Source organism: Gorilla gorilla, chromosome 6 (genome assembly GCF_029281585.2).
Source record: "Gorilla gorilla gorilla isolate KB3781 chromosome 6, NHGRI_mGorGor1-v2.1_pri, whole genome shotgun sequence".
NCBI classification, from domain to species: domain Eukaryota; kingdom Metazoa; phylum Chordata; class Mammalia; order Primates; family Hominidae; genus Gorilla; species Gorilla gorilla.
Window position 1 is genome coordinate 85,394,510 of NC_073230.2, and position 18,400 is coordinate 85,412,909.

The 18,400-nt window shown below is 36.6% G+C and overlaps 1 protein-coding gene across 1 annotated transcript in view; it reads left to right on the top strand.

The window, feature by feature from the left end:
- LOC115932769 (AP-3 complex subunit beta-1-like) overlaps window positions 1–18,400 on the top strand; it is a 158,520-nt gene that overhangs the window by 43,261 nt on the left and 96,859 nt on the right. Inside the window, 2 exon segments of the mRNA XM_063708061.1 lie at window positions 1,622–1,731; window positions 16,599–16,775. Of these exon segments, the coding sequence (XP_063564131.1) occupies window positions 1,622–1,731; window positions 16,599–16,775 (287 nt within the window).

Consider the following 18,400-nt stretch of genomic DNA (forward strand, 5'->3'; position numbering starts at 1 on the left):
TCATGAGGTTAGGAGTTTGAGACCAGCCTGACCAACATGGTCAAACCCCGTCTCTACTAAAAATACAAAAATTAGCCATGCATGGTGGCGCACGCCTGTAAATCCCAGCTACTCAGGAGGCTGTGGCAGGAGAACTGCTTGAATCTGGGAGGTGGAGGTTGCAGTGAGCTGAGATTGCGCCATGGCACTCCAGCCTGGGCCACAGAGCAAGACTCTGTCTCAAAAAAAAAAGAGTAATAGGACACAAATTATGGTATTTCTAATATAATATTAAAATAAACCTTTGTAGTGTATGCCAGGGGAATTCCTAATAGCCATGAAGCCCTATTAATAAAAATATCAAAATAATAAGTAAAGGCAATGTTGATTTATTTCTTTGGCATCATTAGCATTAATAACACATTATATAAGATTCATTTCATAAGGTCAGGTTCTCAGGTGAGTTATGTTACATTTCTTTACCAGTACCACCAAAAAGAGACTGGACCAGTGATTGGCCAGTTTAGTATGATAACTAAATCCCGCAATCCCAGTTTGAGGATCTACTTCCTATCCACCTCCAGTAGCAGTTACTGTATTAGTTAAGGCTCTGGCAAGAAACAGATGGCACACTTAAAAGGGATGATTGAAGCGAATTAAGTGAATGAACTATTTGTAAACTGTGGTCAGGATTAAGGGAAACCAACAAGATATGATGTAACACCCTGGAGCTAACAGGCTATCAACAGCGGGAGGCCTTTACCATGCCTCAGATTGAAGGGAAGGGGTGTGAGGAGCAGGAGCAGTTACCAGACCCTGCAGGAGTGAGCCACTCGCAGTACCTTCAGTAGGGGATTGCATGTGATACCAGGGAGAGGAGGCTGGCAGAGTAGGGATCCAGGATAACAAATATCACCCCCCCCACCCCCCCACCATCTCCTGCTGAAGCTTTCTATTGACTAAACACAGCTATAAGCCAGGACCAAGGGAGTCTGGTTGAGGCAGACTACAGGTGGGCCTCTTAGGGCACAGTACTGGGGAGAGAAAGGCAGAGTGGACTTTATAGAACAAATAGAGAAAATCCATCTCACTCTCACAATCCCGTTCTTTCTGGCTTTGCACTCCATGCTATTTCTACAGTGACTTCTTTACTACTACCACTCATCTTTACTACTCACTTTTCTGGACACTTCACTTAAGGAAAATTTTTTTTTTTAGTTTGCTGTTTTCTGCAGAATAGGGAAAATGTTGTTTAGATTGTAGATAATTGATTTCCACTATATAATTTATAGGAATCAAAGAGCAATATTTGAGGACTGTGGTTAAAAGCCAAAGACATAGAACACTATGGTGAGCAGCACAATCCAACGTCTTTTGCTTTCTTAATCTAAAGATGCAGAGATAAGAAAGGAACTACAGAAGCTAGGAGACAGCAACAGAGGTTAGAAATTAAAGTTAACTCTTCTAGTTAAGACAGATGTTCACACCTCAAATTTGGAAGCACACTCACGGTTATGCTTTCACATAGTCTTTTAAGGCATGTATTAAATAGAATGTTTTTCTAATTTAAGTTTACATTTTACCAAGCATATTGCATTTGAATTGAATTATACATATTTAGTATGAATAATTTCTTTTTCAGAAATAGTTGTTGCTGAAAGTGTGGTTGTTATAAAGAAATTACTGCAAATGCAACCTGCACAACATGGTGAAATTATTAAACATATGGCCAAACTCCTGGACAGTATCACTGTGAGTATCAATTAAGAGATGTTTGCTGAATTTTATTCAGTAAGTTGTAGTTTTGTTAAAATAAATGGTCAGCCTAAAGGGTAATGGTTAGGAGAGCTGAACTGTCTGGATTCCAATTCTGAGATTCTAAGATTTCTTGCTGTTATAGGAGGGAATTACAAATCTGAGTAGGGGAAAGGATAGAATGAGCCTCGTGGTATTAGATTGGAATTGGAGATAGCAGTGTGAGTTTTATATATCAACAGCTAGATGTTGGGTGAGTATACATGCATGTTCATGTGTCATACATGAAATGAATATACAAACATCTGTTTCCCAGAGCTGTCCTTTGAGAGGAGTTAGAAACAATACCAATGAGCACACTTTGTGCACAGATTTTATTTTTTTAATTGAGATATTATTTTATATTATAAAATTTACTCTTTTGAAGTGTATCATTGGTTTTTAATCACTTATAAGTTGTGCAATCACCAGTATGTAATTTTAGGACATTTTCATCACCCCTTAAAAAAAATCCATAACTGAGACTGCCCAGTCTCCCTTCACTCTATACCCTGGCCACTACTAATCTGCTTTTTTTTTTATCTTTATGGATTTGCCTTTTCTGGACAATATGTAGCCTTTTGTTTCTGGCATCTTTCACTTAGCATGTTTTCAAGGTTTGTGTATGTTTTCGAATATAGTACTTCATTCCTTTATATGGTAGATCTTAGTTTTTAAACACAAATCTTGAAGAGTGGAGCAAGATGGCCAAATAGAGAGCTGCAATGATTGTCACCCCTGCAAGAACACGGAATTTTAGCAACTAATTACACACAAAAAAGCACCATCATAACCAAAAATCAGGTGGGCACTCACAGTATCTGGTTTTAACTTCATATTGCTGAAAGAGGCACTGAAGAGGGTAGGAAAGACAGTCTTGAATTGCCAGTGCCACCGCTCTCTCATCCCCTGGCAGCAGCAGTGTGGCATAGAGAATCTCTGCATTAGGGGGAGGGAGAGCACAGGGATTGGAAAGAGAACAAGAGAACAAAGGAAGAGAACAAGAGTCTCTGCCTGGTAATCTAAAGAGTTCTCCCAGATTTATCCAAGCCCACCAAGGCAGTACCTCTACCAGTCTGCAAGAACCACATCATTATTGGGCTTGAGGCCCAAGTCCCTTTGAATAACCTGGAAAGCCTTCCCAAGTACGATAAGCACAAACAAGCCCAGACTGTGAAGACTACAATAAATACCTAACTTCAATGCCCAGAGACTGATGAACATCTGTAAGCATCAAGACCATCCAGGAAAATATGACCTCACCAAACAAACTACATAAGGCATCAGGGGCCAATACTAGAGAAACAGAGATATACATGACCCTTCAGACAGAGAATTCAAAATAGCTGTCTTGAGAAAACTCAGAGAAATTCAAGATAACACAGAGAAGGAATTTAGAATTCTATCTGATAAATTTAACAGAGATTGAAATAGTAAAAAAGAATCAAGCAGAAATTCTAGAGTTGAAAAATGCAATTGATATACTGAAGGTTGCATCAGAGTCTCTTAGTGGCAGAATTGATCAAGAAGAAGAATTAGTGAGCTTGAAGACAGGCTCTTTGAAAATACACAGTCAGAGGAGACAAAAGAAAAAAGAATAGAAAAGAATGAAGCACAGCTATAAGATCTAGAAAATAGTCTCAAAAGGGCAAATCTAAGAGATATTGGTGTTACAGAGGAAGTAGAGAAAGGGGTAGGGATGGAAAGTTTATTCAGAGAAATAATATCAGAGAACTCCCAAACCTAGAGAAAGATGTCAGCATTGAAGTACAAGAAGGTTATAGAACTTCAAGCAGATTTAACCCAAAGAATCCTACCTCGAGACATTTAATAATCAGACTCCCAAAGGTCAAGGTTGGGAAAGGATCCTAAAAGCGGCAAGAGAAAAGAAACAACATGCAGTTGAAGTCTGATACATGTGGCAGCAGACTTTTCGGTGGAAACTTTACAGGCCAGGGGAGAGTGGCATGACACAAAGTGCCAAAAGAAAACAACTTTTACCCTAGAATAGTATATCCAGTGAAAATATCCTTCAAATATGAAGGAGAAATAAAGGCTTTCCCAGACAAACGAAAGCTGAGGGAGGGATTTTGTCAGCAACAGACCTGTCTTTCTTGTAAGAAATGCTAAAAGGAGCTCTTCAATCTGAAAGAAAAGGATGGTAGTAAGCAGGAAGAAATCATTCAAAGGCACAAAATTCACTGGTAGTAGTATGTACACAGAAAAGCAGAATATTGTAACACTAGAATTGTGGTGTATGAAGTACTCATGTCTTGAATAGAAAGACTAAAACGTGAACTGATTAAACATAACTACAACAACTTTTCAAGACATGGACAGTACAATATGATATAAGTAGAAACAACAAAAAGTGAAAAAGCAGGGTAGAACTTTTATTAGTTTCCTTTTTGCTTGATTGTGTATGCAATCAGTGTTGTCATCAGTTTAAAATAATGGATTATATTAATAAGATAGTATTTGCAAGCTTCATTGTAACTTCTAATCTAAAAACGTAAAGTGGATACACAAAATATAAAAAACAAGAAATTAAATCATACCACTAGAGAAAACCACCTTCATTAAAAGGAAAACAGGAAGAAAGGATGGAAGGAAGAGAAGAACATGAAACAACCAGAAAACAAATAACAAAATGGCAGGAGTGAGTCCTTACTTATCAATAATAACATTGAATGTAAATGGACTAAACTCTCCAATCAAAAGACGTAGAGTTACTGCATGGGTAAAAAATCAAGACCTAATGATCTGGTGCCTACAAGAAGCACACTTCACCTATAATGATGGACATAGACTGGAAAAAAAAAAAAAGGGATGGAAAAAGACATTCCATGCTGGTAGAAACCGAAAAAGAGCAGGTGTTGCTATACTTACATCAGACAAAATGTCTGTCTCTTCCTACACTTATAAAAGACAAAAAGTGTAGGAAGAGACAAGGTCATTATTTAATGATAAAGAGTCAATTCAGCAAGAGGATATAATGACTTTAAATATATATGCACTCAACACTGGAGCACCCAGATATATAAAGCAAATGTTACTAGAGCTAAAGACAAAGGTAGACCTCAATACAATAATAGCTGGAGATTTCAACACTCCACTTTCAGCATTGGACAGATCTTCCAGACAGAATACCAACAAAGAAGCATTGGACTTAATTTGTACTATGCACCAAATGGATCTAATAGATATATACAGAAAATGTCATCCGAGAGCTGCAGAATACACATTCTTTTTATCAGCACATGGATCATTCTTAAGGATAGAGCATATGTTAGGTCACAAAACAAGTCTTAAAACATTGAAAAAAATAATATCAAGCATCTTCTCTGACCAGAGTGGAATAAAACTAGAAATCTAAAACAAGAGGAATTTTCAAACAATATAAACATATGGAAATTAAACAATATGCTCCTGAATGACCAGTGGGTCAATGAAGAAATTAAGAAGGACATTGAAAAATCTCTTGAAACATATGATGATGGAAACACAACATACTAAAACCTATGGGATATAACAAAAGCAGTACTCAAGGGGAGGTTTATAGCTTTAAGAGCCTACATCAAAAAAGAAGAAAAACTTCAAACAAATAACAAATAATGTAATGATGTATCTTAACTAGAAAAGCAAGAGCAAACCAAACCCAAAATTAGTAGAAGTAAAAATCAGAGCAGAAATGAAATCAGAGATGAAAAAGGAGATATTATAACTGATACTGCAGAAATTCAAAGGATCATTAGTGGCTACTATAAGCAACTGTATTTCAGTAAGTTGGATAATCTAGAGGAAATGGAAAACTTCCTAGACACATACAACCTCCCAAGATTGAACTGTGAAGAAATCCAGTATCTGAACAGACCAAAAACAAGTAACAAGATTGAAACCATAATAAAAGTTCTCCCAGTGAAGAAAAGCCCAGGATCCGACGGCTTCACTGCTGAATTCTACCAAACATTTAAAGAAGAACTAATACCAAGTCTACTGAAGCTATTCCAAAAAACAGAAGAAGGAATACTTCCAAATTCATTCTACAAGGTCATTGTTACCCTGATACCAAAACCAAACAAAGACACATCAAAAAGAAAGAAAGGAAGGGAAGGGAGAGGGAGAAGGAGAGGGAAGGGAAAGGAAGGGAGAGGGAAGGGAAGGAAAAGGGAAGGGAAGGGGAAGGGGGAGGGAAGAGAAGGGGGAAGGGAGGGAAGGGGCAGGAGAAGGGAGGGAAGGGGGAGGGGGAGGGGGAGGGAAGGGATGGGAAGGGGAGAGGAGGGATGGGGGAGAGGAGGGGGAGGGGAGGGAAGGAAGGAAGGAAGGAAATAAAACTACAGGCTAGCATCTGTTGAATATCAATGCAAAAATCCTCAACAAAATACTGCTAAACTGAATTCAACAACATTTAAAAAATCATTCGTCATGACCAATGAGATTTATCCCAGGGTTACCAGGATGGTTCAACATTCATAAATCAATCAGTGTGATTCATCATATCAACAGAATGAAGGACAAAAAACATATGATCATTTCAATTGATGCTGAAATAGCATTTGATAAAATTAAGCGTCCTTACCTGATAAAAAACCCTCAAAACTGGGGATAGAAGGAACATACCTCAATATAATAAAAGCCATATGTGACAGACCCACAGTTAGTATCATACTGAATGGGGAAAATCTTAGCCTTTCATCCAAGCTCTGAAACATAACAAGGATGTCCACTGTTATTCAACACAGTACTGGAAGTCCTACCTCAAGCGTTCAGACAAGAGAAAGTTATAAAGGCATCCACATTGGAAAGGAAGAAGTCAAATTATCCTTGTTTGCAGATGATATTATCTTATATTTGGAGGTATTTTGGGGTATAAGAGCATTCCTACAATTTACCTTTATTGGTTAAGAAAACAAAATGTGACCAGGTGTGGTGGCTCACGCCTGTAATCCTAACTAACACTTTGGGAGGCCAAGGCGGGTGGATCACCTGAGGTCAGGAGTTTGAGACCAGCCTGGCCAACATGGTAAAACCTCGTTTCTTCTAAAAATACAAAAATTAGCCAGGTGTGGTGGTGTGTGCCTGTAATCCCAGCTACCTGGGAGGCTGAAGCAGGAGAATCGCTGGAACATGGGAGGTGGAGGCTACAGTGAGCTGAGATTGTGCCACTGCACTCCAGTCTGGGTGACAGAGCGAGACTCTGTCTCAAAAAAATAAATAAATAAAAATAAAAAACATATGTTTACCTAGAGAGATAGCTAACACAAATGCAGTAAAATGTTAACATTTGGGGAATCTAGGTGCAGGGTATCCAGAATTTTTTTTACTCTTCTTGTAAGTCTGAAATTATGTAAAAAAATAATAATAATAATAAATAAAACAATAAATATTAGTTCCAACTCCATCACTTAACCAGCTCCGTCCTTATGTTAAAGTCTTTATGCCTCACTTTTCCCATGTGTCAAATGATGATCGTAAAAGGACCTACAATATAGTATTATTATAGGTATTAGCTTAGTTAATATGGTAATGCCCTTGGAATGCTGGCTGGCACATAGTAGTGCTGCATTACGTGTTTGTCATTCTATCTTACTTCGTGCTCTTCTTCCCTTTAAAACCAAAGTTTTTGAAAGAACTATCTGCAACAAGTTTTATTCCTTTACATCAAACTCCCTCCCCATCACAGTTGGATTTTGGTTCTCCAGCACTTCATTAACTATGCCTTTTCCAAGGTTACTATCTCCTTTCTAAATCCAGTGGATACTTTTCTGTCCCTATCTTCCTTGATCTTTTCTTAGCATTGGACTATGCTAACTACTTCGTCCTTTTTGAAATAGTCTCCTCATGGCTTCTGTGATTTTTCTCTTCTGGTTTTTCTTCAAACTCTTCAGCTATTTCTTCTCCATTGTGTTTGCTTTTTACTATGCCTTTTCCTTGAGTGCTGGTTAATGCTTTGCCAACTGATGTTCTATAATAAATGCAGTTGTAGTTTAGGGAGGAGTATATTATTTCCTTCTTTGAAGATGGGTCAATCTGTATTCTCATTCTCTTCAGAGGGATCATTTTTGTGTAGTCAAGGGTAATGGATCACAAGATTTAGAGCCTACCAGTCAAGATCAATTTCAAATATCTCTGGTGGCAAAATTGTCTTTCCCTTAGGGTGTTAGTAAAGCTTGCAAGGCAGTTACACATTTATCTTAAAGCTAAAAAAAAAAAAAAAAGTATGGCTTACAGGAGTCATTTAGCATCTGAACTTCCACCCCATCTCTCAGCAGAGAGTTACTTTGTATTCATATCTGTTCTTATTGTTGATTCTAATGATCAAAGCCAAGACTTCTCATAGAGATTGTGTATGAGAGATGTAGGGGTTAAGAGAGTTATTTGAAAACCGGATGACTTGGATTCACAGTTGGTCTGTACCTTTTACTAGCTTCATGAACTTAAGCAAGTTACTTGACTTCACTATGCTCCAGTTTTCTCATCTGTACAATGGGGATCATAGTACTGACAACCTTAGAGCTCTGTTGGGTGGAATGAATGAGTCAATGCATGTAAAGCACTTAGAACAGTGCTCGGTGTAAGCTGTTATTAAGGGAATATTCAGTGTTTTTTGAAGAAGACAGACTATGGTAAGGTTTTAATTTTGTAAGCTTTCTTATTGCCTCTTTTATATTTTACTTATTTAAAATAACTCCTATAGAGCATATCATTTGCCAGGCACTATTCTAAGTACCTTAAAAATATAAATTATTAATTTTTAATAGCAACACTTCAAGGAAAGTTCTCTTAATATTCCTATTTTATATTTGAGAAAACTGAGGCACAAAGAGGTTATGTAACTTGCCCAAGGTCACATAGCAGCAGGTCTGCTTTCTTAACCAGTGCATTATGTTGTATCTCACTTCCATTTATAATCTGTCTGTTTAAAAATTTCACTTTATTTGACAAATATTTAATTGTCACCGGTCCTTTTTCTGTATTCAGTTCACATACCTACTCAGTGACCTAGCCAAGGTTTTTTTTTATTATTTCCTTTTGCTTCCCTCAAGTCATTGACAAATTGGGAATTAGAGTGACATGATCAATGTCTACCCCAGTGTAGAACAGATGTTTGACATTACTTTGATGAGAAATGAGAGGATAAGCTTTTTTTCTCAAAGCCACCAAAATGGACATCTAGCATTCCTATCCACCAAGCATCAAAATTCAGTCGTGTCTCTAGTCATTGTAACACTGCTCATATTTAATTACTTCCTACGAAGTGATACAGCCCCCAGGAAGAACCACTTGTCTAACCAATAGCTAATAAACTAGCACAGAGAACTCTAGATGGAAGAAGACAAAGAAGAGAGATATATACATGACTGTATATTTACACATGATTATGAGGTTGGTGCAAAAATAATTGTGGTTTTTACCACAATGGCAAAAACCTCAATTCCTTTGCATCAACCTAATAAATGTATAGCAATAGACTAGGAATGTCTAACCAAAGTGCTAAATTTGAACTCTTGATAAAGAAGGGGGCATAATATAAGGAAAATTCTATTAACCTAGAACTAAAAACATTGACTAGTGAGGAAAACTGAGGAATGAGATTAAATGGAGGTCAGAATAAAAGAATTTTGAAGGTTTTGTGGGAGGAAGAGAGTGGAGAGAAGTGAAATTATTATGGTAGTCTCATCTGGTGTTCAAAAAGTAGTAAGGTAAAAATAATTATCTTGAGGTGAAAACCATGGGTTTTAGTGAGGGAAATAGTTAATACCTTGTTTACAGGTAATGGTAGAGAAGTATGTATCTGATTATGAGAAGGAAATAGGAGTTCTGTATCCCCAGACTTCTTGTGCAAAATTTAGTTAAAACTTGTGCTAGTAAACTTGTTCTGGTCCTGTTTAGAAAGGAAGAGGCAGTTATAAGTACTAGGGCTTCAGGAGAGTGCAGCTGCTATACATAAAACCTGTAACAGTGTATGAGGCCTGTATCTGGCAAACCCTAGGCTTTCTTGGAAGAAAACTTTCTTCTATTTGAGTATATTCATGTCCAGGGATAGAGAAGATACTTTCGATGTGTAAACTTTCTTTTTTTCGCTCATTCTCTCTCTTTCCCTTTTTTTTTTTTTAATGGAGTCTTGCTCTGTCACCCTGGCTGGAGTGCAGTGGCGCAATCTCATCTCACTGCAGCCTCCGCCTCCCAGGTTCAAGTGATTCTCCTGCCTCAGCCTCTGAGTAGTTGGGATTACAGGCATGCGCCACCGTGCCTGGATAATTTTTGTGTTTTTAGTAGAGATGGGGTTTCACCATGTTGACCACGCTGGTCTCAAACTCCTGACCTCAGGTGATCTCACCCCAGCCTCCCAAAGTGCTGGGATTACAGGCGTGAGCCATGGCACCTGGCTGATGAATCAACTTTCTCAACAGTTGCTGGACTATAAGCCAAATAAGTACAGTCTTACAGCTCTATATAGCAAAGCTTATTTTTTTCAGCTTTTGTTTTTCTCAGAAGATAACCATTAATAGATACAAAAATATGGTGAGAATTCAGTATTCACAAAGGAAAATAAAGGAACAAATAGCAGTTTTACAAAGCCAGAAAAAAAATAAGAAAGAAAGAAAACAAATGTAAAATAATAATAAATATTTAAAAATAATAAAGATGGAAGAAATAAAATCAAATATTTCTCATCTTGAATATGAATGGACTGAATTTTCTCATCAAAAGACAGACTTACAAATTGGAATAAAATCACAAACTAGCTACAGGCCATTTATAGTTAAAGCACCTTAATCAAGTGATAAAAGTTGAAAATAAGAAGGTAAGGAAAGAGATATTAAGCAAATATGAACAAGAAAGTGAGATTTACAGTTAATTAAAAGCATTTAACAAGATAAAAGGGAACATTATAAAATGAAAAAAGGGTAATTTGTAAAGAAAGTAATAAGCACAAACCTATTTGCACAAAAAATATAGCAACCAAATAAATATGTAAAGGAAAAATCTATTCAAAATGTGAGGAGAAATTGATAAAATAGTTACAATGTGTGACTGTAATGTATTTCTCTCATATTAGATATCCCTAGTAGACAGATATAAGTAAGAAAATTAAGTAATCAAAAACTTATTTAGTAAATATAGCTAAAACCTTATATCTCTTGAACAGATAATACCCACTTTTAGGAGTATATCCAGTGAATACTTTCAAAAAATCAAGAATGTATTTAGGCATAAAGGAAGCTTAAAGATTTTGCATTCTTTGACCTTAAGCAATGAAATGAGACTTAAATAATTTGAAAGGGTACCAGACCAGTTGTAAAGTAAGAAATGTACTTTCAGATTAAAGAATGCATTTAAAGAAGAAATGCAAACTTTTTTCTAAAACTCAGGAAATAAAATGCTTTATTTCAAAATGTGTAGGACATGGCTAAAGTTATAAAGATCACCATTTTTAAAGTATAGGGATATAAAATAAAAAAAATCAAAACAGAAGAGGGATCAACGTTGATTTTGTAAAATAGAATACAAAAAATATATATGAGTTGAAAAGTACATGTTAAATCTGGTCTTTTGGAAAGAAAATAAAACAAAATTCCCTTCTAATTATTATGAAGCAGAGAGAGGTAACAAAAGTAGACAAATCTGGAATATGATAATAAAAGAAATTAAAATACAAGAAAGCTGCATGGAATTCTATAGCACACATTTGAACTTAAGGAGAATGAAAAGCTGATAATTAGTTGTTACTGCTCATCTAACGTATCTGAGGAAACTGAAGTGCTTGAAGGTGGGACAAGCAAGGAAGAATCAAAACAATTTGTTGTGCAGAACCCTCAAAATGGTCAACCACAAGTTACCCCAGGAGAAGGTGATGAGGGATGTAGCAGACATAACTTCAAAGTCAGGAAAGAAGAATGATTGAATCCCCAGAATCTCTCTGTTCCAGTCAGGAGAGCTGTTTATACAAGAACAATGGCCATGTGGAAATAAAAGCAGTGTTTTATTAATCCGACCAAGTACCCGATAACTCCTAAACGTAGGCAAGTGATTCTAAAATGTGAGCCTTAAAATAAGAGCCTTAAATGAGACTTCTGTCCCCCTGAATCTCTACCTATTTCACCGTCAAACCAGGAGTGTCATTCTAAAACACTGCAATTTTAGGAAAAGCCAGTCTGTCCAATGTCTAAGGACAATGGGTCAATATTGAGCATGTTTTCCTTCAGTGCCTGAGCCACTTTATTAGGGCAGAATCCTGGGTCTGTCTTTCTTCCGGAAGGAGAGAGAACAGAAGTGATAGCAAGACCTCTTCCCACCTGGCCACCTTACCTATCCTTAAAAGAAGAAGTGAAAGAAGTGGGGAAATGTCCCACTATACACGGGTGTGGGAACAGGCAAGAGGATGGCCTGGGTCTGCCCTGAAAATCTGGCTCTTGGGGAAATGGCAGGAGGCACTAAGGGAGCCATTGCACAATGTGGCAGACAAACAGAGGATGAAGGAATAATCCTTCATCTGATTAATAAGTAAATGTGACCCCAGTGAGGTGAAGTTAATTGCCTCCTTGATATAACACCATCAGTGTGGGATCAGAACCGGTCTCAACAGCTTGCTGACCAGTATTCTTCCTAGTTTACCACACTCATTTTGTCACTACCCAGTGATCCAGTGTGAATTTTGGATTCAGATTTGGAGTTCTGATCCTAGTTCCACCACTAACCAGCTGTGAGATGTGGGCAAGTTTCTTAACTCATTTGTTACCCTAGTTTCCTCATATGTCTAGTGCAGATCATAGTAGAGCATACTTCATAGGGCTTTGGCGATGAATGACTGAGAAAATATGTAAAGCTCTCAAAAACAGTGCATGGCACATGGTAAGAGCTCAATAGATATTAGCTATGTAATTTGTTTTAAAAAGAGAACATAGGTTTTATCATATTGAGGGCTTTGTTTTCATTGGTTATTTAGTAATAATTGAAAATATAAAAACTAAAGTTTAAATGTATTTTACATTTTGAATTCGGTCAAATCAAATAGATTTATGTCTGTAATACAGTCAACTTACATGTTCTGATTGTGAGTATTCTGTCCTTTGGCGTATCCTTCATTTATGATAAATACTGGTTTTGGAGTTCTTCTAGAATAAAATGCATACTATCAGCTGGGCATGGTGGCTCATGCCTGTAATCCCAGAACTTTGGGAGGCTGAGGCGGGAGGATTGCTTGAGCCCAGGAGTTTGAGGTTGTAGTGAGCCATGATTGCACCACCACACTCCAGCCTGGATGACAGAGTAAGACCCTGTCTTTAAACAACAACAACAAAACAACCCATACTACCTGTGGATTGCTCTGACAGGATTTCACATAATGTTTAATGGGACAGATGGGATTTCATATCTGAAATCAACAACTGAAAGATGTTATTCTGTAAAAACTGAGTAATATTGAAATAGCACTTTGTATCCTTGTTGCCCAGATGCCTCACAGGATGCCTGCCATTTCACAAGTTACCCACCCTTTCTCTGACACCCCATTGTAATTCAGGCTTAGGCTTTAATGCATATTGAGTCCAGATACAGAGTATTAGATCTGATTTGCTGTTGGTATGCAGTTTGCTTAGATGTCTACTGATTTTGCCTTTGACAAATTTAAATAAATGAAATTGATGTTTTTGTAGGGTTTACTTTGGACTGTTGCACTGTGCAGTGGGCTGGTGTTGAAACACAATAGCTTTTAAATTGAACTGCTTACAGAGTGATCTGTAAAATCTTTCTAGATGTCTTTCTATAACTGCTGTGGTGAGCTAGGAATCATTATTTGTTTTTGCTGGCGAATTAATGGGTTGTGGTGGCCGTGGAAACTGCCTTCTAGTACAAGGTTTGAAAAGTGCGTTTAATCACTTTCTCAGGGCATTTAGAATAAAGAATCAGGCAAAGTCATTTACAATCCAATTTGTCTTTGAGAATATTGAAAAGCAGAGCTTCATAATGAAAGTATTACATCATATGTATGACTCTGTGTGTGTGTCTGTACCTGTGTCTGTGTCTGTGTCTGTGTGTGTATTATTAGTTTGGTTTTATTTCAGTGTTCCTATTTATTTTGTGGTTAAAAAGACCATGGGGAACAAAAAGTGACTAATTTACTTTTCTTTTTTTTTGAGACAGAGTCTCACTCTATCACCCAGGCTGGAGTGCAGTGGCACAATCTTAGCTCACTGCAACCTCTGCCTCCTGAGTTCAAGTGATTCTTGTACCTCAGCCTCCCAAGTAGCTGGAATTACAGGAGTGTGCCAGGCTAATTTTGTATATTTAGTAGAGACAGGGTATCACCATGTTGGCCAGGCTGGTCTCAAACTCCTGTCCTCAAGTGATCCACCCGCCTCAGCCTCCCAAAGTGCTGGGATTATAGGCATGAGCCACTGTGCCTGGCCTCTAAAAAGTGACTAATTTTCTTACTTGCCTTTTTTTCAGGTGCTTCAAATCTTTGAAAGTAGTGGCTGTGAATTCATAGTGTCAATGGTGTATAAATGAGAGTCCTGTTGCTTAATGGGAAGAGAAAGGGAAAGCTGGAATCCAAAAATCTTAGTATTCTGATCCCATCCACCTGCTCAAAAATGTTGTCTTTGTCAGTTTCCTAAGCTTTGTAACACAATGCCATCACCAAAAGTTTGGTATATTTATATTGATATTATTTCTTGTGAAGTTTTCTAAGTTTTAAAAATTTTTACTTGGGGATTTTATTAGCTCAGTTCTAGAAAACTATAAATCTTATTCTCACCACCACCTTGAGATTTTTATTGTGAGCATTATGATTTATTGATTTTTAATTTTTTCAAAGAGTTGTATTTTAAATGTATGTATCATGAGTGTTTACAGTATTCCAATATTTTAATTTTAATTTTAGTATATTCATGAATATAAACAATCTCTTTAAACATTACTTGTTTTGGGGATTGTCTTTTTAATTGCAAAAGATTGTTACCAGAAGAAAATTACTTAAAATGGGATAATAGATTATGGTATGTCATAGAATTCTGATTTTTATACTAGCAATATATAATAAAATATTTAAGAAAAATAAATCTAGCATAACTGAAATTTGAAGTTGCACATATATTCTTATTTAGAACTACCTTTCATTATGGCAGGCAACTTGAATTGCTCTATACTGGAAAATTTAATGTACCACTCAATTACTATTCTTTAACCCAGTTTAAAATAATAGATTGGGAGTAAGGTCTTAATGCAGTGTAACCTTTGGAACGTTAGAAATGACCTCTTTTCTTTCCAGAAATCAGTATACAGTAAGGGCATCAGTTTTATCACACTGCATGAATAGATTTTTAATAGCACTTAGACCTTTTTCTAATTGCATAAGTATATGGATTTCTTCTGTCTCACCAAACATGCTAAATAATAATTTAAAGACATGCTGTTACACTGTTTTAAAATATATACCTTTTTATTTAAAAGCTTTTTTGATGGTCTCATTCTGATTCTAGTGAAGGACTCAATATTGTAACTTAATATTTTTATATAATTTCATAATGTGGGTGTTTTGAAAGATTTTGCAATGGTAGATATTGTGATAAAGTTTTAGCTATGGAAAGGTCCTTATTCTCACTTTTTTCTTTAACAATCATACTATGTATAGCCATGAAGCTACAGAAAATATTAGGACTTTGAGAAATTGTAAAAGGACTTTATAAAAAGAACATTATCTTTCCTCGTGATGCCACCTTTTAATGATAGCTGTCAGCCTTTTCGCTTATTATAAAAAACAAATTTTCTGTGCGAGGTGAAAATGTTCACTGAAATGAATTTACACACCCTCTCAAATTCGTTTTGGAATAGGGGAGGATGCAAATAAGCAAATAGTAATAAAACTAATTTGCATACTCTAAATTGTTGGTCTTAATGGTACTGATGGAAGGTTTCCAATTTGTCACAAAGCAGTGACTTTTAAGAAGATAAATTATATTGAAATGCAGTTTATTTAAAAATATAGTGCCAAATGCAATATTGGACAAATTTATCCCTGTTTCTTTTGTTGACCAAATAATAGACTGGGATTCATGATTTTATAAGCAGACCTTGATGATCTTATCAGTTTGATATATTTCCAGTGTTGTAGATGCTAATACATAAAGAGCAAAAACAGTTTTGATTTGGAATCATAGTACCTAATTGATCTGTTTCTTTTTCTGTATTATCTGTGGGTTCTCAAATGGGCTTTGTGGACCACCTGTCTCAGGAATCATCTGTGATGCTTTGTAAATTAAAACATAGATTTCTGGGCCCCACCACAGAAATACTATTTTGGAGCTGATCCCAGGACCTGTCTTTTTAGTAAGAACCCTGGATGATTTTTGTGGGCATTGAGGTTTGGGAACTGCTGTTCTAGAGCAGGGGTCAGCAAACCATTTCTATAAATTGCTAGACAGTCAATATTTTTGGCTTTGAGGACCATATGGTCTTCATTGTAACTATTTCTGCCATTATAGCACAAAAGCAGCAACAGATAATGGAGAAACAAATAGGTATGGGCAGCTAGACTGCCTTCTAGAATTTGTTCGTCTCTGATAGAATCTAGATTCCAGACCATCGGTTTTTGCTGTATGAATATTTTCTAAGATATTCTCTTCGAAATCAATTTTAATGAGATTTCCTATGTGTTTATTTTTTGATAACTGACGAAAATTCATAAATAGAGGAATAATTCCTAGATATACATTAAATTAATTAATAGCTGTAAAACTTTTGTAGTAGTTAAAACCTTTTCTATGTTAATATCAGAGTATGATTAACTTACTTCTAACTATGTAATCTGCTTCTCATATTAGGTTCCTGTTGCTAGAGCAAGTATTCTTTGGCTAATTGGAGAAAACTGTGAACGAGTTCCTAAAATTGCCCCTGATGTTTTGAGGAAGATGGCTAAAAGCTTCACTAGTGAAGATGATCTGGTAAAACTGCAGATATTAAATCTGGGAGCAAAATTGTATTTAACCAACTCCAAACAGGTGAGAGACAAATGTTAGTCAACCTATCTAATACGTACTTTCCTCTTCACTCTGATCAAACAGCGGAGGTCTGTACCTTCATTAGTCTGACCATTCAACAATTTCTAGGTGCCTGTTTGTTTCAGGTTCTATGTTAGATGATACTAGTGCAAACAGATGACATTCTAGTCTAATAAGAGAGAAAACAGATTAAAAAATGAAATAGTGTGTGTTAATGCTGTAGCAGAAGTATTGACATACAGTGGAATTCTAGACGAATTATAAAGTCTGAAGTAGATGCGAGGTCAGAGAAAATTTTATAAAGGATGAGACTCTTGACTAAGGGCTTGTAAGGAATGGTTTACTGTACAGAAAGAGGAAAGCACAGGGTCAGAGTCAAGAAACAGCTTGGTGTTTCTGGGAAACTTTTTAAAGATGAGTCCAGAATGGCAGGTGCAATGGTCTGAAAGTTTATATCCCCCAAAGTTCATGTGGTGAAACCTGATCACCCATGTGATGGTATTAGGAGGTAGGGCCTTTGGGAGGTGATTAGGTCATAAGGGTGGAGCCTTTATAAATGAACTTTATGCTCTTAGAAAAGAGATCCCTGAGAGCTAGCTTGCTGCTTCTGCCATGTGAGGACACAGTGAGAAGGTGCTATCTGTAAATTAGAAAATGGGTGCTCACTAGACACCAGAGCTGTGGGTACCTTGATCTTGGATTTCCCAGCCTCCAGAACTGTGAGAAATAAATTTTTATTATTAATTATATTATTAATAGGCTTCCCAGTTTATGGTATTTTCTAACAGTAGCCCAAATGGACTAAGACATTTTGCAGTTTGAACACATGGAGTGGCTTGTATGCTCTGCTAAGTAGTATGGACCTTGTCCTGCAGAGGAAAGGGAAACCACTTTTAATAGTAGTATAATTTACCAGATTTGCAGTTTAGAATATTCATTTTTTAAGTCCATTGACTTCTTGAGCAGCTTTTAATAAGAGGAATCATTTTTGCTTCCATGTACGAAATAGGGACTTTTCCTATATCTGAATTGCTATTCTCTGTGAGTGGACTTACCTGTTTAGTAAATTGGGAAAAGATTCTTGCTCATTTGCAGCTAGGCTTCTTGGGAAGCTTTATGCTCTGTGTCCTATCTATTTTTCTCTAATTTTCACTTTTTCTCTGACTCTTACTTTTGCCTTTGTGATTTTTTTTCTCCACCTCCCCTCTCTGTCTTTGTTTTTGTCCCCTTCCCCAAAACTCTTTCTGCCTAGATATCTCTCTGACATCCTTCATCCCTTCGTGCCCTGCCCCCGTACTACAGTCCAGTGTGTTTGTCATTGTCTCCTTTCTCTTCCATCCCTGTTTGTTTCTCTCTTTTTGTATTTGCTGTGTATCTCTCTATATGTGTCTCCCTCTCTGTCTGCCTTTCCTGCTTCCCCATAGACCACACTTATTTTCTAGTAAACTAATGTTTGCCTTTCAGAATCCTCAGGTCAATTCCTCAAATTCATTTCTATATGCTTTGGGATTATCTTCATCCCTAATCGTGATATGAGTTATATTATTATAGCTTTTGCTGATTCATCTACAAGATTTGTAACCAGATAATTGCAAATAATGGAGCATATTTCCATGATTTAGATT